The following is a 24,233-nucleotide window of genomic DNA, read 5'->3' as shown; positions in this document are numbered from 1 at the left end:
TGATGTTCAAGCTGGTTTTAGAAAAGGCAGAGGAACCAGAGATCAAATTGCCAACATCTGCTGGACCATGGAAAAAGCAAGAGAGTTCCAGAAAAACATCTATTTCTGCTTTATTGACTATGACAAAGCCTTTGACTGTGTGGATCACAATAAACTGTGGAAAATTCTTCAAGAGATGGGAATACCAGACCACCTGACCTGCCTCTTGAGAAATCTGTATGCAGGTCAGGAAGCAACAGTTAGAACTAGACGTGGAACAACAGACTGGTTCCAAGTAGGAAAAGGAGTACGTCAAGGCTGTATATTGTCACCCTGCTTATTTAACTTATATGCAGAGTACATCATGAGAAATGCTGGACTGGAAGAAGCACAAGCTGGAATCAAGATTGCCAAGAGAAATATCAATAACATTAGATATGCAGATGACACCACCCTTATGGCAGAAATTGAAGAGGAACTCAAAAGCCTCTTGATGAAAGTGAAAGTGGAGACTGAAAAAATTGGCTTAAAGCTCAACATTCAGAAAACAAAGATCATGGCATCCGGTCCCATCACTTCATGGGAAATAGATGGGGAAACAGTGGAAACAGTGTCAGACTTTATTTCTCTGGGCTCCAAAATCACTGCAGATGGTGACTGCAGCCATGAAATTAAAAGACGCTTACTCCTTGGAAGGAAAGTTATGACCAACCTAGATAGCATATTCAAAAGCAGAGACATTACTTTGCCAACAAAGGTTCGTCTAGTCCAGGCTATGGTTTTTCCTGTGGTCATGTATGGATGTGAGAGCTGGACTGTGAAGAAGGCTGAGCACTGAAGAATTGATGCTTTTGTACTGTGGCGTTGGAGAAGACGTTTGAGAGTCCCTTGGACTGCAAGGAGATCCAACCAATCCATTCTGAAGGAGATCAGCCCTGGGATTTCTTTGGAAGGAATGATGTTAAAGCTGAAACTCCAGTACTTTGGCCACCTCATGCGAAGAGTTGACTCATTGGAAAAGACTCTGATGCTGCGAGGGATTGGGGGCAGGAGGAGAAGGGGACGACAGAGGATGAGATGGCTGGATGGCATCACTGACTAGATGGACGTGAGTCTGAGTGAACCCCAGGAGTTGGTGATGGACAGGGAGGCCTGGGGTGCTGCGATTCATGGGGTTGCAAAAAGTCAGATATGACTGAACGACTGAACTGAACTGATCCCGGTCATTCATTGATTCATTCATCCTTCAATCAACATTTGGTCACCCATAGTTTGCAGGTACTGGGAATGCCATAATAGCTAAGACAGGGCTCCCTCCCTTCTAAAGTCTCCACAGGCTAACATGGGTGACAGATGACATGTAACCGCCACCAATATGATGTGATAATGCTAAAACAAACTTAGATGACAGATCTTTGAACACCTTAGTTGGAAGGAAAGGGAAAGGAGATAGTTGGTGAAGCAGTAGGTCCCTAGGAACGGAAAACTTAGACACTTGCCATTTGAATTTGGTCCTAAATGAAGAGCAGAATTTTTCCAAATACAAAGGAAGCATGAACTTTTGCATGTCTGGTGAACCTTATGAGCAAAGCCATAAAAGTGTGGAGGCACAGTAGGTGGAGACTGAGAAATTTCTGAATTGGTTTATCCAAGATTGACAAAGACACAAATTCCCTGTTTCTGGCTAGTCAACATAGGGAGAGAAAAATAGGACCAGCATGTTTGCAAGCTAAACTAAATGTGTTTTTTGTGCCCCCATGATGCACCCCAATAGAATAGTCTGATGATCAGGAAAGTTCTCCTGCCACAGAGAAGGACCTAGAATGCATTCCGAGAACCTAGAGCAAGTTCAGTCCTACTGTTGATTGGCAGTGTGGTGTGGAGAGTAGTTTGTATACCTTTTGGCACTTGGGCTACACTCTGCATATGTGAGACTTTTGAGCTTAGAAGTAGACACCATCAGTTAGTAAGTATAGGTAAATAGGTTTAATTGCTCATTGCTCTTGCGAGCCCATGGACTGAACCCTGTCAGGCTCCTCTGTTCATGGGATTTCCCAGGCAAGAGCACTGGAGTGGGTTGCCATTTTCTTCTCCAGGGGATCTTCCTGACCTAGGGATCGAAAGTGGATCTCCTGCATTGCAGAGAAACTCTTTACTGACAGAGCTTGTAATATAAAGGCATAAAAGCCGTCTTGGTCTGGACTAATTAAGTGGCCAGAAAATGAAGACCTCATTGGGTAAAATTTTTCAGTATCTATAACTGGATGGGATGGGAAAAGGAAGGCTTGAGCATGCCTCAGCATTCCCAAAGGAGTAAAACTTCTCCAGCAAAGCTGTAAAAGCAAGACAAAAATAGTAACCCTCAAAGTTTAGAAATTGCTTCCTACTCTTCTCTATGTTTATATTCTAAATCCTCTATCTGAAATAAGTGCTGGGGATCTAATGTACAATGTAATTAATATAATTAACACTGCTATACATTATATATGAAAATTGTTAAGAGAGTAAATCCAAAGAGTTCTCATTGCAAGGAAAAAATTATTCTTTTCTTTTATTGTGGTAATCATTTCATGATGTACATAAGTCAAATCTTTATGTTGTACACTTATGAAACTGGAAGAAAAAGATTCTCAGTACCTGAAAACATCTTCAAAAATTCAACTAAGAGTAATTAGGGGCCTCTACAGGTGAAACACTTCCAATTTTAACCTTGGTTCTCAAGAGAACATGCTAGAATCTACTGGAAACCACAGGATAAAACAGGTACATCCTCCAAATGTCAATCTTTGTTGATGAAAAAAACCTAAGATATTAATGAATGTAATATGGATTTGTAGGTAGAATTCACTCAACATTTTATGCTGAAACAAAACATTTCGAAGAAGTTTTGGATTTCCTGTGGGTACCCTTGTATTTTTTCTGCCATTAGGGGAATATTAGTGAAGAAATTTGAGAGGCCTAGAGGAGACCCGGTTCCATCCCTGTGTCAGGAAGATCCCCTAGAGAAGAAAATGGCAACCCGCTCCAGTATTCTTGCCTGGAGAATCCTGTAAACAGAGTAGCCTGGCAGGCTCCAGTCCATAGGGTCACAAAGCGTCAGACACAACTAAGCGACTAACACTTCCTTTATTTAATCCTAACAAATGTGTGATGTTTCCTATTTTACACTTGAAGAGGTTATGGCTTGCAGAGCTTATTGATTTGCCCAAAATGTTCTAGCTCCCTTACTTGGAATATTTCCACTGATGTTTAAATCTCAGATTGAACAGAAATGTATATAAGGCAAGCAGATAAGGACCAACCTTAACTTCTTAGTGTTTAGCATTATGTGTATGTATATATATGTGTGTGTGTGTGTGTGTGTGTGTGTGTGTGTGTATAGCACTGACATTTTAAACTCTCATCTTATCCCACTGTTTCTGCCTAAACAATAAAAAATAAAAACATTTAAGTGTTCCATATGTACTGCAAACTAAAAACTTTCAAATCTTCTCATATTGAACCATTTCCATGTTTAAAATTTATCTTAACCTTTGAGTTGTCTCTCGAAAAGCAGCACTTAACTGCTGCCATTAGGGATGCCAATTCTTCATGCATTAATTTTACTTAGGGAGATTAAGCATTGAGCCCAAGCATGCACAATTGGCACGAGTCCACCTAATTTAAGAAAGGCTTCAGGAGTGATTGACATAATAAGACAAATTCTCCAAGGCACTAGGGGCCACAGACAGAAGACGGAAGAACTCCTCTAAAGGAACTTATTATCTTGAGATCTGGGACTTTTTTCATCTTTTTAACCCAGACACATGGCAACACCATTGATATGAAATGTTGTTTTTCACAAAGAGCTCTATAGTTGTTGACTCAGAAGCTTCCTCAGGAATGTATTAGAGATAGTGTTTTTTGGCCTCCAGTATCAGTGGGAAGTGCTCTGTGCTCAGTCATGTCCAACTCTTTGCAACCCCATGGACTACAGCCTGCCAGGCTCCTCTGTCTATGGGATTTTTCAGGCAAAAATACTGGATTGGGTTGCCATTCTCTTCTCCAGGAGATCTTCCTAACCCAGGGATCGAACTCAGGTCTCCAGCATTGCAGGCAGATTCCTTGCCGCTGAGTCATCAGGGAAGCTGTGCAGCATCATTACCACCCAAAATATCTAAAAGACTGGAAATCCAAAAACTACATTTACCACTCTCCATTGACACTTATATTCCAGGTGTGATACAGGTTCTGCCAACTAGATATACTCAGAGGGATATGGAAAGCAAGAGGGAAATAGCAGCCATTCTTTTCTCTGTTATTTGAACTTAGAAATATGGCTCAGTAGTGTGATGCTGGCTGGATTCCATGGTCACTAGAGTGGTTTCCTGGGCTTCCCTGGTGGCTCAGATGGTAAAGAATCTGCCTGCAGTGCGGGAGACCTGGGTTTGATCACTGGGTTAAGAAGAGGGCATAGCAACCCACTCCAGTATTCTTGCCTGGAGAATCCCCATGGACAGAGGAGCCTGGCTGACTGGGCTCTAGTCCATGGGGTCGCAAAGAGACAGACACAACTGAACGACTAAGCACAGCACATAGTAGTTTCCTGGTCCCTGCACTGCAATCGCATTGGAATAAAATCTTGCGGTCAGCCAAGAGAGGGCCTCTTGATTTTGACAGTAAAGTGTCTGTCCACAATGCGGGAGACCTAGGTTTGATCCCTGGGTAGGGAAGATCCCCTGGAGAAGGAAATGGCAGCCCACTCCAGTACTATTGCCTGGAAAATCCCATGGAGGGAGGAGCCTGGTAGGCTACAGTCCATGGGATCGCTAAGAGTCAGACACGACTGAGCGACTCCACACACACACACCCAACCCTTCTAATAGTTCTCTTTGTTATTGTTGTTGTTCAGTCACTGAGTCATGTCCAACTCTTTGTTACCCCATGGACTGCAGCACACCAGGCTTCCCTGTCCTTCACTATCTCCCTGAGTTTGCTCAAACTCCTGTCCATTGAGTCAGTGATGCCATCCAACCATCTCATCCTCTGTCGTCCCCTTCTCCTCCTGCCTTCAATCTTTCCTAGCATCAAGGTCTTTTCCAGTGAGTCAGCTCTTTGCTTCAGGTGGCTTCAGCATCAGTCCTTCCAATGAATATTCAGGGTTGATTTCCTTTAAGATTGACTGGTTTTATCTCCCTGCTGTCTAAGGGAATCTCAAGAGTCTTCTCCAGCATCACAACTCGAAAGCATCAATTCTTTGGTGCTCAGCCTTTTTTATGGTCCAGCTCTCACATCCATAAGTGACTACTGGAAAAATCACAGCTTTGACTATACAGACCTGTGTAGACAAAGTAATGTCTCTACTTTTTAATACACTCTCTAGGTTTGTTATTGTTTTTCTTTCAAGGAGAAAGTGTCTTTTAATTTCATGGCTGCAGTCACCATCTGCAGTGACTTTGGAACCCCCCAAAATAAAGTCTCTCACTGTTTCCATTTTTTCCCCATCTATTTGCCATGAAATGATGGAACTGGATGCCATTTTCTTAGTTTCTTGAATGTTGAGTTTTAAGCCAGCTTTTTCACTCTCCCATTTCACCTTCATCAAGAGGCTCTTTAATTCCTCTTCGTTTTCTACCATAAAGGTGCTGTCATCTGCATATCTGAGGTTATTGATATTTCTCCCCACAATCTTGATTCCAGATTGTGCTTTATCCAGCCTGGCATTTCTCATGGTGTACTCTGCAGATAAGTTAAATAAGCAGGGTAACAATACACAGCTTTGACATGCTCCTTTCCCAATTTTGAACCAGTCTATTGTTCCATGCCCGGTTCTAACTGCTGCTTCTTGACCTGCATACAGGTTTCTCAGGAGGCAGGTAAGGTGGTCTGGTATTCCCATCTCTTTAAGAATTTTCCAGTTTGTTGTGATCCACACAGTCAAAGGCTTTAGTGTAGTCAATGAACTAGAAGTAGATGTTTTTCTGGAATTCTCTAGCTTTTTCTATGATCCAACAGATGTTGGTAATTTGATCTCTGGTTCCTCTGCCTTTTCTAAATCCAGCTTGCACATCTGGAAGTTCTCGGTTCACATTCTATTAAAGCCTAGCTTGAAGGATTTTGAGCATTACTTTGCTTGCATGTGAAATGAATGCAATTGTGCAATACTTTGAACATTCTTTGGCATTGCCCTTCTTTGGGATTGGAATGAAAACTGACCAATAGTTCTCTAAGCAGCTAATTCTTTGTATTGAATTTCTTTCTGCCTAAAACTCCTAAAAAGGTTTCATCTAGGGAACATGATGATAGTCATATCTGTAATCCCACTGTGAGTTGTTAGCAAAAATGAGATTTTAAAGGCCAAACACAGGGATCTGAAGTTGGATCTGAAGTTATGGAGATAGATGGGTGTGCTTTCTTTATTTTTTATGGTTTTGTTTAGCAAAAGATGATGCAGGGCTTTTGTACGATGGTTGTAAAATACCTCTTTCCAGTGTTGGATATTTCCCATTGTCATAATATATGTATCTGTTTTCTAGAGGTGACTACTTGTAACAGTGGTTGTATTCAGTTGTATCTCAGAGCAAATTCTCAACTCTGACTCTACATTGGAACCACTCAGTGGCCTTACAAAATGATATGCACTGGGCTCCACTTCCACAGATTCTGATATATTTGGTTTTGGTGGAAAACAGACAATAGTATTTTGTAAAAACCTTTCCAGTAAGTCTAAAAGGCATTCGGGGCTGATGACAACCGGACTAGGCCAAACCATAGCACTAGAGTTGAGTATAATTCACAACAAACTCACAGTGCATAGATAAAGCCCAATAGAGAGGCATGTAAAATGCTCTAGTGACTACTTACTCAACAAATTTAAATAAGGGTGTCAGCAGTGAGGCCTGGATTTGTCTAGGGATTATTGGGAGAGAATGACTTAGGCTGGACTTTGAACAATGATTGGGGTTTGCACAGGTGAAAGGGAAGGAAGGGGAAATCCAGGCAGTGGAAACAGCCAGGGTAAAGGGGCAAAGCAGATATGAACATGTTACAGTGGATATGAGATGTGGGTAGTTAAAAATCTACCTGGCAAGAAGGGAGTATGAAGGTTGAAAGAACAGGGAGGAGACAGATTTAGAAAAGGTCAAGTGGGTCAGATTACAGAGGGCCTCAGAAGCCAGGAAAAGGAGCTTTAAACGAGAGCATCATGCAGTTGGGTTCCCCGATAGCTCAGTTGGTAAAGAATCTGCCTGCAATGCAGAAGACCCCAATTCAATTCCTGAGTCAGGAAGATCTGCGGGAGAAGGGATAAGCTACCCACTCCAGTATTCTTGGGCTTCCCTGGTGGCTCAGCTGGTAAAGAATCTGCCCACAATGCGGGAGACCGAGGTTCGATCCCAGGGTTGGGAATATCCCCTTGAGAAGGGAAAGGCTACCCCACTCTAGTATTCTGGCCTAGAGAATTCCATGGACTTTGGGGTTGCATTTAGGGGCTTCCCTCATAGCTCAGTCAGCAAAGAATCTGCCTGCAGTTCAGGAGACCCAGGTTTGATTCCTGGGTTGGGAAGACTCCCTGGAGAAGGAAATGGCAACATACTCCAGTATTTTTGCCTGGAGTATTGCATGGACAGAGGAGCCTGGCAAGCTACAGTCCATGGGGTTGCAAGAGTCAGACACATCTTAGTGACTAAACCACCACCGTGCAACTGGAAGGGCAGTGAAAGGAATGTCCTTGGTCTTCTGTCATGATAAATGGTGCCATCTTTGGGAAAATAATATTCCTAAACTGAAAAATATTTCAGCGTGATAATGAAAGCTTAGCTCTGGACATAGTGAGTCTCTTCTCTTGGAATGGAAAGAGATGGGAGAGTGACTTGGGATTTAAGCACCATCACAATTATATATTGGCTGTTCTGAACTGAGGTTAATGATTCTCCCAGAATCCTCAGGCAACAGTAAGAATATGTTGGGTAAGTTTAGTCTTTTCTCATCATATGACCTGATGCTAGCTTGGGTGACATGGGTCATGAACACTCACAGTGTTCCACCCAGATCCCTTCTGATCCCTTGTGCCATTTCAGTGCATGCCCATGTTTGATTTATGAAGACTTGTTTCTAATCCCTGCACCTGTAGATCTCTTTGGAAGAAGCCCCGCAGGTAACTGGAGCTGTCTTCTGCACAGTTGAGACCCAGTGGTGTCTGAGATTGATGTTCCTCATATACTATATTTTCCTGGCAGCCCTGAACCAATGACTGGTAGGTATCAGAGCATGAAAGCCTTGCTACTTTCCAAGTTGAGGCAAAATCTAGAGCCTAACTTACACCCCAGATCTCCCCTGAAGAATCAGACCAAAGCTAACTTTCTGAAAACCTTGCCCAAGATCGGAAGTGTTTGTGGCATTCTCTCTTCCCTGCTCTGCTTCTCCAACTCTCTTACAGGCTTCCCTAGGAGCACTTCCTTAATGTATCATGAGTAGAGGAATCCTTGCCTCCTCGGAGTCTTTCCTAGAGAACCCAAGCTAAAGAAGCACAGTACCATTTGCAGAGTGCTCTTACACAAGCCATGTTGACAATCCTTATTGTGGGCTTTTGTTGTCCTCACTTGCACACTAGATTTTTAATGGATAATTTAAAAAAAAAAAAAAACAAGTACCAGGATAAAGCTGAGAATTTGACTTGGGAGTTTGTTCAACAAGTCAACATAGCTGCTCTCTATTTTTATAAAATCTGAAGTTATGAATCAGCACATCAAATTCAAGACCTAGATCTGATGTTACTGGATATAGAAAGGACTATTTAAAATATCAAAGCTTAGCAAAGACTCTTTTCCATTCTTATTATTCCCAACATTCATACAAATTATTTGCCTTATGCTTCAAAACCAAGTGTATTGCTGTAAAAGCTCAGTCTTAAATTAAAAGTTTGGGATTAATAGGTACTACTGTATATAAAATAGATAACCAACAAAAACCTACTATATAGCACAGAGAACTATACTGAGTATTTTGTAATAACCTATGCAAGAATCTGAAAAAATAGATATATACATATGTATAACTGAATTTGCTGTACATCTGAAACTTACAGAACATTGTAAATCAACTACAATTAAAAATAGAAATCTCAGAATCCTAACTGTTGGGAAGTGCAGTACAAAATAGCCGGTTGGAGGAAGTCCTTGGGAAAATGGCGAAGGGCCAGAAGTACCCTGGCTTTGTGTGCTGTGGGCAGAAAAACATCTCCTGCCTTTGGTTATGCCTGGCGCCAAGATTTAATAATAAATATTAAGGATGTTGCTTGAGAAAATGGGTTATGGGATAAGCACATGGGTTACTTAGAGCACGCTGTCCTTGAAATATTTTTACCGATTAGGTGTTAACCCCATATGTGCTCTGCTGGCTATATACTCTAAGCTCTTTGTTCCTGCTTCTATAAAAAGGCTTGACTGCAGAAATAAACTTGTCAGTCCTTGCAAGAGACTGTCCGAGTGTCATTCTTTCAGGTTCGTCGTTTCCAAGTCCCGGGGAGAAAATCCCCAACAAGTGGCGCCATGAACAGGGACTTGAAAGGAAGGCTGAACAAAACGATGAGCCCCTGCAGAAAGAGGTAAGCAGGATGGGACAACATAACAGTAAAATTCCTTTCATTTCTATAATGCATCATTTTTTGAAACAAAACGGTATTAATGTTTCAAGAGATCAGTTGAACGACTACTATCATATTTTACTGGAACAATTCATGGTTCCCAGAAGAGGGGACACTCAATCTAGACTTATAGAAAAGGGTTAAAAATAATGTTTTGCAAGCATATCGGCAAGGGTTACATGGTCACTCATACAGGCCATCATAGAACAAATTGAAGGGCATAACGTTGATTTGGAAGTAAAAACTATTCAATCTTTACATGAATATGAGCTTAAAGAACAAGATATGCAAGGTGCTTTGAAATATAAGAATGTTATGCTCAATCAGACACAATTCTTAGAAAAACAACTTAGAGACATATATATACAGGATATATCAAAACTGAAGCCACTTAGAACAGAGGTCATTTCATTCAACGGACAGCCCAAATCTGAGGTTTTTCCTTCTGCTCCACCTGTAACAGCAATTGCTAACTTTGCTCGTACTAATCATTTCACTCCTCCTCGGGAGATGCCTGCTTGCACTTTCGCTTTCCCAATGCAATTTAATCAACCTGCCCAAGGCCAAAATACTTGGGCTAATCTAGATTTCGGCATGTTGTCTAGCTTTAAGAAAGCATGCACTCTGTATGGACCTACTTCTTACTGTATAGAATTTCTCGGAGGATGGGCTGACCATTGGATGCCATATGATTTTTTTCAAGTAGCAAAGATGATTTTAAATCCTCAACAATTACTGCAATGGCAAATGTGGGTTAATGATGAGGCCCAACAGCTGATGATTGACCAGCAATCTCATGGTAACCCTGCCAATTTAACATATGATATACTCACTGGAACAAGAGCCATGGCCGATATGATTGCGCAATTAGCTAATATTACCCCTCAGATGTTACATTTCATTAAAGAAACTGCCTGCAGGGCATAAGCAAAGGTTGATAGCACTAACTCTGATGGTTCATTTATTAAGATTATTCAAGGACATGAAGAGGAATATTCTCAATTTATAGGGAAATTAAAGGATGCAATCGAAAAATCTATTAAGGATGTGACTTTACAAAATATTATTTTAAAACAACTTGCTTTTGAAAATGCTAATGAGGAATGTCAATCCATGCTTAGACCAATTCGAGAGACTAACTCTCTTATGGAATATTTGAAAGCTTATAAGGATATTGGATCTAGTTCCCATAGAGCAAAATTGGCAACATTAGAAACCTTTAATGTACAGAAAGCTACTATTGCCAAATGTTTTAATTATGGGAAGCCCAGCCATATGAAAAAACAATACCACCTGCCAACACAGGCCAGAAAAAAAAATAATACTACTTCTAATAAGAAGAGACCCCCAAAAATATGTCCAAGATGTAAAAAGGGGTTCCATTGGCTGAATGAATGTCATTCTAAATTTGATAAGGATGGAAACACCTTGAACCCTGATGCACAACAAAAACAACAGGGAAACTAATAAAGGGGCCATCCTCTAGCCCCACTACAAAAGGAGGACCTAGTGTTATGATGCTACAAGCAGCTACATCTAAGAGTGCTAGCATTGATATACCTAGTCCTTATGATATGGAACTAATAGAATTATACAACCCCCACAAAATTCCCACTGGATATTATGGCCCGATTCCACCTGGGACAGTGGGACTAATTTTGGGATGTAATAGCTGCACAATGAGAGGTTTAGTGGTATTGACCGGTGTTATGGATGAAGATTATGAAGGGGAAATACATGTTATGGTAAATGTTATGAAAATGGGAAATATATACTTACAAAAAGGGGAACGTTTTGCACAATTATTACTTTTGCCATATGTCAAACCAATGAAGGCATCTGATAAAGTTCGGCAGGGATGCTTTGGCAGTACCAACCTTACTGCTGCACTATCCACCTTATTAAAGGAACATCAGAAACCCATGCTTACTTTACATATACAGGGAAAAAATTTCACAGGCATATTAGATACCGGAGCTGACATTTCAATCATTAGAGCTGCAAAATGGCCCCTTGATCGGGGTAAGGTTATGGCTCCTTCTAGACTATTAGGAATGGGTGAAACTGATGTCACACAAACTTTTGTCAATGCATCCTATTTACAAATGTATGGCCCTGATCAAATTGTAGCTTATCTTAAACCATATATTACTAATATCCCTATCAATTTATGGGGACAGGATTTTCTTGAACAAACGAAAGCCACAATTTCTTTAAATGAACCTTTTTAATGGGGGCCATTGAATTAACACTGCTGCCTCTTAATTGGTAATCTGATACCCCAATATGGACACCTCAATGGCCCCTAACTAAAGAAAAATTAGCAGCTCTTACACAATTAGTAAATGAACAATTACAAAAAGCTCATATAGAACCTTCATTTTCCCCATGGAATTCCCCTGTTTTTGTAATAAAAAAGAAATCAAGAAAATGGCGAATGTTGATAGATTTAAGAAATGTTAATAATACCATGTTACCTATGGGGCCCTTACAACCCAGATTGCCCTCCCCTTCTATGGTACCAAAAGGATGGTCTATAATTATTATTGACTTACAAGACTGCTTTTTTACTATACCTCTGCACCTTAAAGATAGAAAACATTTTGCCTTTTCAATTCCTTCTATAAATCACATGGCTCCTGTTAAAAGATTTCAATGGAAGGTGCTACCTCAGGGAATGATGAACTCTCCTACCATTTGCCAATATCTCATATCTGTTTTATTACAACCTATTAGAGATAAATTTCCTACTGCATTTATAATTCATTACATGGATGATATATTTCTCTCTATGGAATCTGAACTCTGTTTGCAACAGTTATATAATGAAGTTACTACTACTCTTCAAAATCATGGCCTGCTTGTTGTGCCAGATAAAATTCAATAGAAAGCACCCTTTAATTATTTAGGACATGTTATGGAAGAATCTAAAATCAAACCTCAAAAAACTCAAATTTCTGTGCAATCTCTACGCACACTGAATGATTTTCAAAAATTGCTAGGAGATATTAATTGGCTACAGCCATCTGTCAGCATCCCCACCTATGCCTTAAAAAACCTATTTAAAATTTTAGAGGGATCCCCTGACCCTAATAGCCCTAGGCAGCTAACAAAAGAGGCCAAAGAAGAACTGGCCTTAATGGAGAAACGCATTCAACAGTCTTTCTCAACTCAGCTAGATCATGATCAACCAATGTCTTTATATATATCCCCCACTGAACATTCACCCACAGCAATTATAACTCAACATAGCCCAATAGAATGGGTATATTACACACTAAACAGTCTAAAAAAATTGTATCATATATTGAGAAAATAGGGCAATTAATTATGTCAGGAAGAAGCCATGTACAAACTTTGACTGGCTTTGATCCATATGCAATACACGTCCCCTTGACAAAAAAGGAATTGCAAATTGTCTTACAATATAACCTGACCATGCAAATGGCATTAAATGATTTTCAAAATGTTATTTCATTTGCCGAAGAGAAAATTATAGGGCTTTCTACAATGTACTAAATTCATTGTAACTAATATCATTGCATCCCAGCCTATTTCCTATGCACCCACCTATTTCATTCATGGCAACAAGAAAGGCATAACAGGGATTATTGGCCCTGATATCAAAGAAAAATTAACCACTACCTATTCTTCAATACAAAGAGTTGAATTGTATGCTTTATATGCTCTTTTGTCGCTTCAACCATTATCCTTCAACGTATATACTGATTCCAAATACCTTGCTTCCCTTTTTCCCAATTTTGTTACCTCCTTTTTATACAACCTAGATGAAGAATTATATACTTTCTTTTCACAGACTCAAGCCTTAATTTGATCACATACGGAACCTTTCTTTCTTGCACATATGCGTGCTCATTCAGGTTTACCTGGCCCTCTGGTTGCAAGAAATGATGCTGTTGACAGGCTCATAGCTCCCATTTTTACGTCTGCCAATGACAAACATGCTAATCTTCATACCAATGCTAACAGATTGCACTCTAAATACCATATTCCTCTCACTGAAGCATGGCATATTATTAAAACCTGTAATGTCTGTGCCCCTCTGCATTTACAGACTACAATTTCAGGAATTAATCCCTGGAAGCAACAACCTAATTCCCTTTGGCAATCTGACTTCACTCACTGCTCCTTAAGAAAGTTTTCTTTGCTTTTTGTCTCAATAGATACATTTTCCGACTTTATCTGGACAATACTTATCTCTTCAGAATCCAGCAAACACGCCATTTCCGCACCCTTACTCACCTTCCCCGTTATGGGGATTCCTTCAGTCCTGAAAACAGACAATGGACCTGTATTTACCTCGCACTCATTTCATTCATTTTTATCAGAATGAAACATCACACACATTACAAGAATACCCTATAATCCCCAAAGTCAAGCCATTATTAAAAGAGCCCACTGCACCCTAAAAACTCATTTATTAAAACAGAAAGGGGGAATATAGAAGAGGAGATACACTTCTTATCCTATGAACCCTCAATTATTATTATCTTTAACTCTCTATTCCCTAAATTTTTTAAACTTAACAAAACATAATTCTGATACTCGTGCAGATAGAAATTTTGCAGAAGACAAAAACAGCAAATTAGAAATCAATACACCAATATGGTATAAGCAATTTAATCAGTGGCTGCCAGGAATCTTACGACTCCTAGGCAAGGGTTATGGTCTTGTCATTGCAGATGGAGAGAAAATCTGGGTTCCCCTTCGCCATGTCTGTTACCGAGAGGGACCCCAAGACTGGACTCCCTTGGGAAGTGATGAAGTTGACACAAAGGGTCTCGTCAATGACCCTGGAGGAATCAATGAGGAGACGCCATCATCTGAATCCTTACCCGACATGGGCTCAAGTGAAAAACATGACTCGTCAGGCTGAGCAGACACTGAAGAGTACTGAAACTCCTGTGACTCCAGATAAGCTATTTCTGGCAATGTTAGCTGTTCTTTCCTGTTCCTCTGGGGTAAGTGCAAAATATGTTTATTGGGCATACATACCCAACCCACCACTTCTCTCCATAGTGGATTGGGTAGATAAAGCCTCTATGATCTTTACTAATGATAGCGTGCATTTTCCAAGTCCCTGGTCCATAAAGCTACCAATTCATGAAGAAGATGAGGGAAAGCCAATCAACATTTCCGTGGGATTCAAAACCTTGCCTATCTGTTTCGGATCTCATCCCCTTTGCATGACTATCCTCCCACAGTGGTGGGCATACTCTGCCAACAATGGGACTGCTTTGCATCTGGGAATGTTCGCTACAGCATCTTTCTTACTTAATGGCTCCAAGCGACATTATCCAGGCCAGATAGCCAACTATTCGAACTCGCTTTTTCAACCAGAGGAACCTTCATGTCATACTGTATCTTGGAGAAGAAAACAGGAGATACAACCGTTACATTGGTCTGACTGTCGAGGCCAATTTGGGAAAGTTTCTATAATTCAGCAAAATCATACTAATCATACATTTAAATTTGTTGACTGGGGACCTCATGGGCTGTTTGTAAACTGTTCTGAAGAGCAGGAGGAACATCATAACTGCTCCTGGTTTAATAGATCAAGCATTGGAGGCTTTCATAAATCTAAGACAAGTTTCTGGACTGATAAGGACATATTGCTGAATTGGTATAACGGGGGCTTATCACCCCCACACCCCAGGATTATCGTCCCCATTGTGGGGCCAGAGCAATGGCACATTTGGAAAATTCCAGTAGCCTTAGAGTACTTCTCTAGTGTTTATGGGACTATGGGTATGTTTCATCCTTCTAATTATACCTTCCTATACAATAGTACTGGCTATATTCAATCATGTATTCACCTTCCGTATTTGTTTATTGTAGGGCATTTTGATATTGACTTATCGACCAAGATTGTCAATTGTACTGCATGTGCATTGTATACCTGCCTTAATCACACCATTTCATATCACAATGCTAGCATTGTGCTAGTTAAACAAAGATCTGAGTTATGGCTTTCCGTAAACTTAACTGAACCTTGGACTGATTCTGTATTTCTTTCTGTATTATTGAAAACTGGACTTAGGCGATCTAAGCGCATCATTGGGTGGATTATTGCAGGCATCTTAAGCCTTATTTTTTTGTGACTGTAGGAACTTTGTCTAGTATGGCTTTACATAATTCTATACAAAATCATGATTTTATCATTGCTTGGCACAAAGACTCTCATGATCTTTGGACTCGACAAGCTCAAATAGATCAGCAATTACAAACATGAATTAATGAGTTACAAACTGTGGTTATCCACTTAGGAGATCAAGTGCAGCAACTGACTTTCCAAACACGTATACGTTGTCACTGGAATTTTGCTTCTTTTTGTCTAACATGCTCTATAATAGCACTGATTATCCTTGGGATAAAGTTAAAGTGCATTTGCAGTATCTCACAGATAACTCAAGTTTAGACATCAATTTGTTGAAACAACAAGTTGCTAATTTTCAAGTTAAGGTACTTAAGGAATTGTACAGCACTCAATTTTATGATACTTTAACCAAAACCCTATCATCTCTAGACCCTAGAACTTGGTTTTCAGGAAACAACATTTTTATATATGTTATTAATCATCTCGCTTTTTCTGTCATTGCTTATAGGATATAGATATCTCTACTCAAGACTCCATGCCTCCCACAACGGAGTCTAACTAGCAGCTGCCATGCTTAAATTAAAAACAAAAGGAGGATATGTTGGGAAGCGCAGTACAAAATAGCCGGTTGGAGGAAGTCCTTGGGAAAATGGCGAAGGGCCAGAAGTACCCCGGCTTTGTGTGCTGCGGGCAGAAAAACATCTCCTGCCTTTGGTTATGTCCGGTGCCAAGATTTAATAATAAATATTAAGGATGTTGCTTGAGAAAATGGGTTATGGGATAAGCACATGGGTCACTTAGAGCATGCTGTCCTTGAAATATTTTTACCAATTAGGTGTTAACCCCATAGGCGCTCTGCTGGCTATATACTCTAAGCTCTTCATTCCTGCTTCTATAAAAAGGCTTGACTGCAGAAATAAACTTGTCAGTCCTTGCAAGAGACTGTCCGAGTGTCATTCTTTCAGGTTCATCATTTCCAAGTCCCGGGGAGAAAATCCCCAACATTGACCACAGTACTCTATTCATAAATATATATATATTTTTTTGCAAATTTAAGTGACTCATAACCCAGTTTTACATGCCATTCTAATAAAATCTCTCATGTTCTTTAATCTGCCCCAAAACATAGTGTAAATAATCTTCTGTCACACTGGACAAAATTTCATTCATATTTTCTTTCATAGTCACATGCAAATGCACACACGTGCACACACTCCGCAGTCTTCTCTAAACAGAAATATCTTCATGAATGATGCTATACTTCACATCGTAGTACCTAGCTTAGTGCCTGGCATATAATAGACATGAAAGAAGAAACACATTTTTTGAACTTAAATCATTAGCAACACAGTTTTTCTCCCTGCATCCCATTTGCCATTATAAACCCAGTGATTTGGGGCAAGGAAAATACCTCTTTATTTAGGAGGAGTCTGGAATGCATTGGGAATTCCTCTCAGATAGAAAGAATGAGTCCTCTCCTTCCATCTTGGGGGGATATAGAGAAGAAGAAGGAGAAGAGGAAGGAAAGCATGAGAAGATGTGCCTTGGCTTCCTTGCTCTGGATTGAATCCTGCAGTGGAGAGGTCTGGTACATCATCTCAGAGAAAAGTTGAAAGATGAGTGGTTTGGGGTGTGTGTGATCCTAATTGGGAACTCCTGAGATGACAGGCATGTAAGGAGGGACAACATTGTGGAAAGTGGTCCTGTTGTGACTCTCTTGTGTGTCCCCCAACTTTCCATACATGGAATGGATCTGAAAGTTTCCAGAGGCTTCATGGAAGAACCAAAGTGAAGCTTGAGAATCTACTGGGGAACTTTCCATGAAGGGTCTCTGTGGAGGAGAAGGGAGCCTAGTATCTGAGCAATATAGTGAAGGCCATTGAGGGAGTGGACGAACAGAAAAGTGAGTCAAACCTTGAAGGGTTTAAAAAGCCAAAGAAAATCAAAGTGGGGCCCAGAAAGCAAGGAGAGATGGTTACCTGGAATGAGATGACAGATCACAAGATGTACAAGCCATGGATTTGAGCCATGCATGTGAAAGGCAGCCAGTTCCAGAAGTGTAGCAAACACAACCTCACAGTAATACCCATCTAGAAACCAGAGTAGCCCTACAAAAATGGGCCCCAACTGCTCCTAACACTAGAAGGGTCACAAGCTTCCCCATCCAACCACATCTAGGGGAAAGGGGGAACAGGAAAGCAGCCTTAAGGGGGAGGTGAAATTTAAATTGACTGAATATTCTATAATACAGACTGAATTATATAAAAAGGATTATTTAGACCAGAAGAGAGAGAAAAATCTGTTAACTTTTTTCTCTTGTGTCAGTTATCTCTGGCCATGCATAATTTTCTATTACTGCTGTAATAAATTATCACAGGCTTACTGGCTTAAACAATGCAAGTTTATTATCTTACAGTTCTGGTGATTGTAGGTCTTGACACAGGTCTCCCTGAGCTAAAATAGAGGTGTCAGCAGAGCTGCATTCCTTTCTGGAGATTCTAGGAGAGAAACCATTTCCTTGCCTTTTCTAGATTCTAGAGGTCGTCTGTAGTTTTTGGCTCATGATACCCTTCCTCCATCTTCCAAACCAGCATTTCTGACCATTCTCCCACAGCCATGTCTCCCATTACCATTGAGGGCTTCCCAGGTGGTGCTAGTGGTAAAGAACCCACCTGCCAATCCAGGAGATGCAAGAGATGCAGATTCGATCCCTGAATCAGGAACAGCCCCTGGAGAAGGAAATGACAACCTACTCCAGTATGCTTGCCTGGAAAATCTCAGGGAGAGAGGAGCCTGGTGGGCTCCATGGGGTCACAGAGTCAGACACAACTGAGTGACTGAGTACATGATTAAAGGGGGCCCACTGAGATGATCCAGAATTGCCTCCCCATCTCAAGACCCTTCACATCATCATAACTGCAAAGTCGCCTTTGCCTTGTAAGGTAACATTCACAGGTTCTCTGGATTAGGGTGTCAACATCTTTGTGGTTTTTTAAAATTTTCATTGGAGTATAGTTGATTTATAGTGTTGTATTAGTTTCAGGTGTACAACAAAGTGAATCAGTTATACATATACATGTATCTACTCTTTTTAAGATTATTTTCCCATATAGGTAATTACAGAGTGTTGAGTTCCCTGTACTATACAGTAGGTTCTTATTAGTTATCTATTTATATGTAGTAGTATGTATATGTCAATCTCAATCTCCCAATTTATCCCTCCCCTCCCCTTCCCCCCTGGTAACCATAAGTTTGTTCTATATCTGTGACACTATTTTTGTTTTGTAAGCTCATTTGTCTCATTTTTTAAGTGAAAGTGTTAGTTGCTCATTCATGTCCAACTCTTTGTGACCCCATGCCTACCAGACTCCTCTGTCTGTGGAATTCTCCAGGCAAGAATACTGGAGTGGGTTGCCATTCCATTCTCCAGGATCAAACCCAGGGATCAAACCAAGGTCTCCTGCATTGCAGGCAGATTAGATTCTTTACCAACTGAGCCACCAGGGAATCCCATAGATTCCACATATAAGCAATATCATATGGTATTTACCTTTTTCTGTCTGACTTACTTCATTTAATATGACAATCTCCAGGTCCATCCATGTTGCTGCAAATGGCATTATTTTGTTCTTTTTATCACTGAGTAATATTTCATTGTATATATATATATATACTGCATCTTCTTTATTCATTCATCTGTTAATGGACATTTGGGTTACTTCCATGTCTTGGCAATTCTAAATAGTGCTGCTATGAACATTGGGGTCACATATCTTTTCAAATTAGAGTTTACTAGTGTGTCAACATCTTTTGGTGGCCATTATTCCACCTGGCATAGGCCATGATGATGTGGAGATATCAGAGGGCAGGGAGAAACACTCAAGACTCCTGAAGGGCCCCTCTTGGCTCAGAATGAGCATCCTGGCACTTCCAGCTCATTCTGTTAGCCTGGGACAGAGTCAAAGTAGGAGGCACTAGAGAGTTGTATGGCCAAGGGCCTTCATTCAGGGCATGGAGAAGAAAGAGAGTCATTTCTGCCATCTACTCATCTCCCACCCTCGCCCATAGCACTCCCTGCTAGTGAGCCAATGGTAGGCACTGGAAACCAGCTCACAACACTACATACTTGCACATTACTAAGCTGAAACTGTCATGTAATGTACAGAGATATAATAAATGTTAGTCAAGGAGAATTGGATTTAATTCTACCGTGAACAGGATGGTTATAATATGCGCCTCTTAAAGCTGAAGAAAATATAATGTGAACGAGAATGATAGAGCTGAATCATCTTTGTTTATTTGGCCACTTTTGTTAAGGTGGTCATGTTTTCTGCTTAACTGTCGTCATAATTTTGTGGCTTCCAGTCAGGTTTTCTGCATTTATAAGTGTAGCATTTCCTAAACATCCATGAATTCAAAAATGCTAGAATCTGCCTAGGCAAATCCTGAATTTGGAGGATAAAAAGACAAAATAAAATACTAACAGAGAAATAGATGTTAACTATTTGGAAAATAGTGAAAATCCAAGCACTTTTTAAAACTATATATCTTAATCATGTTTTGATCAATTTTTCTTCTTATTTCATAGCAGAGCTGCTTTATATGAGCAATTTATTCATTTGTGAAAGAAAACTTGAAGTTTTGTAACAAGGAAACTTTTTAAGAGTATAATTTTCCTGAAATATATTAATTTTGAACAATGAGCCTGTGTGTTTCTTTTCTACGAAGATCAAGGAAAGACCAAAACAGATATTATGTGAGTCTGTTTGAAAGCAAATTTTGATTCTTTAACGAGGAATGCCATGCTAACACAGTGCCTCAGATTGATCATTTTTCCAGGGCGATCAGTTACTTTAGCTGTCATTGTAACTGATCATCTGACAGTGCACTTTTCTCTGCCCCTCCCTATTTCTGCATCGTCATGTCCTTTACCTGCATTCACTGCTGAGTGTTACCTACACATCCCAGCCTCACTCCTGATCTCGAGCTTCTCATGACTTGGAGATCCTCTGATTCCACAGGTCCCAGGGAGTGTGGACTTAGACTGAGATGCCTATGCTATGAAGGGTCCTGCATGGCAGCATGCATCCCAGGGATCTCATGAGCCCTCCAATCATAGCTTGCCATCCACCTCTTCTATGCCAGACCATCCCATTGCAACCCCTGGTTACTGGGTAGATAAAATGAAAAGCTGATATTATCACTCTACTGTTTAACATTATCTAGTGGGTCCTCCTTACAAGTAGAATAAAAAGCCAAAATGCAAATGTTGACCCCCTTCATGCCCCTCAAAAGTCATCTCCTTTGACTCCCTTCATTCACTCTTTTCCAGTCACACTGCTCTTTCTGTCATGGGGTCTTTGGACTTGCTCTTCCCTCTGCCTGAAGCCCTTATTACTGCAACTCACAGATATTTTGTAGATGGGTCAGACACTGTTCTAGTTTGTGTGAACTAAACACATGAAAAGCCCTGCCCTACTGAAGCATACACTCTCTTCCTCAGGATTTTTAAATGGCTGCTTTCTGAATCTTCTCTCATTTTCCTAGCTGAAGAAATTCATACCTGTGGTCACCCTATGCCATAACTCCCTTTTGTTTTCTTCATTCTTGCTGTGCATAAAAGTATCTGTTTATTTACTGTCTTATTGCTTGGGAATGTGATCTCCCCTTCTCTCTTGCTCTTTACTGGTACCAAGAACTGTACATGCAGTGGGAGAGGAGGTGCATGGCATGGTTTCCTAAGCTCTGTAGCTGGTGCATTAGAACACAACCTCTGCTTATTTTTTTTCATCTCTTGGAAAATAATTATCATTTATCATAACTTCCCATTGAAATTATGCCTAGAAATAATAGAAAGTCATAGAGTCAGTTTTAGAGATGGGTATTCTCAAAGTTGTTTGCTTTTAAACATAACAAAGTGATTCTGGATAAGGTGAGAAATTCCAAATCTTAGAAAGTAATTTTGTTTAAAACTGTGATTGTCAGTTGCCAAGATATGCAGTATTAAAATGCTTCATCATCTCAAGCAGGAATAGGCAAGCCTTGTTGGATGGGCAAGCCTAAGGATAGGATTAAGTTGGGGACAAGGACAGCAGGCCTCAAAAAGACTGAAGATGGTGGGTTTGAGGGATTATGGCCATGGAGGAAAGACACAGAAAATATCCCCTCGGCACTTCTTGTCTCTCCCTACCCCTGCCTTTGCTGGTGGAATAACAGCTGTAGAATTCAGTTCTGCATGGAAGCAGCATGAAACCCAGAAATGATATTGCTTGAACACAGATAAGCTGTGTCCTGCTTGGAGGTTGTAAGGAAGATTTATCCCATTCCCAGGGCATGGCTGATGCTGGAATGCCTTCAGATCTAGACATTTCTGTGTGTGTGTGGAGACTTCCTTCCCAGTTGCACCCATAGAAGCTTCCAGTCCAGCAGTGGTGATGTGTGCTTGGTCTTCTCTCATGGCAGTGGAGGACTGTGTCATATTGCTTGACTATCAGTAATAGCATGAGACAAAGATGGCAACAGAAGAGCCTGGGACTCTTGGGTCAGAACAACAATAACAAAATATTTCCATTGTTCTTTGCTAAAGGTAACAGTAGTCAGAACTGAGGCTCTTGGACCAAATGACCAACTCTGAAGTTCTTAGAATTATTATGAGGTGGATTATATGGATGGCAGAAAGACGTTTCTTGCAAATAGGGGGTATCGGGGCAAAGAATCCGTTAGTACAAATGAAAAACTCATAAGAAATACCATTATTTTGTATCCCAACCTGGTAATGAGATGAGGATGAGAGGAGGATGAGAGGTTGGATGGCATCACCGACTCAGTGGACATGAGTTTGAGTGGACAGGGAGGTCTGGCGTGCTGCGGTCCATGGGGTCGCAAAGAGTCGGACACAACTGAGCAACTGAACTGAACTGAACTGAACCTGGTAAAGCAGGACATACCAGTTTCATGCATATTTAAAGCACAATTTTGAAATGAACATTTATTTCCCTTGAAGTAGGTTGTGCCCATACAAAGGACACTCTTAGAAACACTTCACTGTATCAAAAATGTCAGTGAATTTATTTAAAATCAAGTCTGAAAATCCCATTGACATTGAAAAACTGCCTGTTAATCTGCTTTGTCTCTGTGAGAGATTAAAACTTTTCTTCTTAGCAAGTGTGAAGGTTATACACAAAAGAGTCATAGACGGAAAATAGATGAGTGGTTGCCAGGGGTGAGGCTGGCCATAGGGGTGGGGATGACTCTAAAGGAGTAGCACAAAGAAGCTCCCTTGGCTTGGTGGACAGCTCTGTATCCTGATGCTGGTTACATGAATTATACACGTGATAAAACTGCATAGACCTACACATGCATGTATACAGAGGTGCATGCAAAACTGGTAAATGTGAATAATGTCTATAGGTTGCACCAATAACAATCTGCTGGTTTTGATAATATACTATAAGTTATATAAGGCATTAACTATCCTAAGAAGCTGAGTGAAGGGTAAACAGAAATCTCAGTACTACCTTTCAACTTCCTGGATGGAAGTCTTTAATTATTTTAAGATAAAAAGGTTTTTAAACAGATAAAACTGTGACTTTCATAGGATGGAGTCAGAGGATTCTCACTCAGGATTTGATGAGAAATACCAAGTTCAATTCAGTTCAGTCCCTCAGTCATGTCGGACTCTTTGTGACCCCATGGACTGCAGCACGCCAGGCTCCCCTGTCCATCACCAACTCCCAGAGCTTGCTCAAACTCTTGTCCATTGAGTCGGTGATGCCATCCAACCATCTCATCCTCTATCATCCCTTTCTCCTCCTGCCTTCCATCTTTCCCAGCATCAGGGTCTTTTAAAATGAGTCAGTTCCTTACATCAGGTGGCCAAAGTATTGGAGTTTCAGCTTCAGCATTAGTCCTTCCAATGAATATTCAGGACTGAATTCATTTAGGATGGACTAGTTGAATCTCCTTGCAGTCCAAGGGACTCTCAAGAGTCTCCTCCAACACCACATTTCAAAAGCATCAATTCTTCAGCACTCAGCTTTCTTTATAGTCCAGCTCTCACATCCATACATGACTACTGGAAAAACCATAGCCTTGACTAGACGGACCTTTGTCGGCAAAGTAATGTTTCTGCCTTTAAATATGCTGTCTAGGTTGGTCATTACTAGAGTGTGAGTCCCTTGGACTGCAAGGAGATCCAACCAGTCCATTCTTAAAGAGATCAGTCCTGGGTGTTCTTTTGAAGGAATGATGCTAAAGCTGAAACTCCAGTACTTTGGCCACCTCATGCAAAGAGTTGACTCACTGGAAAAGACTCTAATGCTGGGAGGGATTGGAGGCAGGAGGAGAAGGGGATGACAGAGGATGAGATGGCTGGATGGCATCACCGACTCAATGGACGTGGGTTTGAGTGAACTCCGGGAGTTGATGATGGACAGGGAGGCCTGGTGTGCTGCAGTCCATGGGGTCGCAAAGAGTCAGACACAACTGAGCAACTGAACTGAACTGAACTAGGTT

General features: G+C 40.7%; 1 protein-coding gene across 1 annotated transcript; it reads left to right on the top strand.

Moving 5' to 3' along the window:
• The first annotated feature begins 12,267 nt into the window (after positions 1-12,267).
• LOC147339807 (endogenous retrovirus group K member 25 Env polyprotein-like) lies at positions 12,268-16,657 on the top strand. Its single transcript, XM_086389130.1, has one exon. The coding sequence runs from the start codon at positions 14,287-14,289 to the stop codon at positions 15,721-15,723; it is 1,437 nt and encodes a 478-aa protein (XP_086245256.1). The 5' UTR covers positions 12,268-14,286; the 3' UTR covers positions 15,724-16,657.
• The last annotated feature ends 7,576 nt before the right edge of the window (positions 16,658-24,233 follow it).

This window comes from Bos grunniens, chromosome X (assembly GCF_055505025.1).
Source record: "Bos grunniens cultivar Pamir isolate PY7600 chromosome X, Bosgru_T2T1.0, whole genome shotgun sequence".
NCBI classification, from domain to species: Eukaryota; Metazoa; Chordata; class Mammalia; order Artiodactyla; family Bovidae; genus Bos; species Bos grunniens.
The sequence above is the reverse complement of the archived record's forward strand: the minus strand, read 5'-3'. Positions and strand labels throughout refer to the sequence as shown.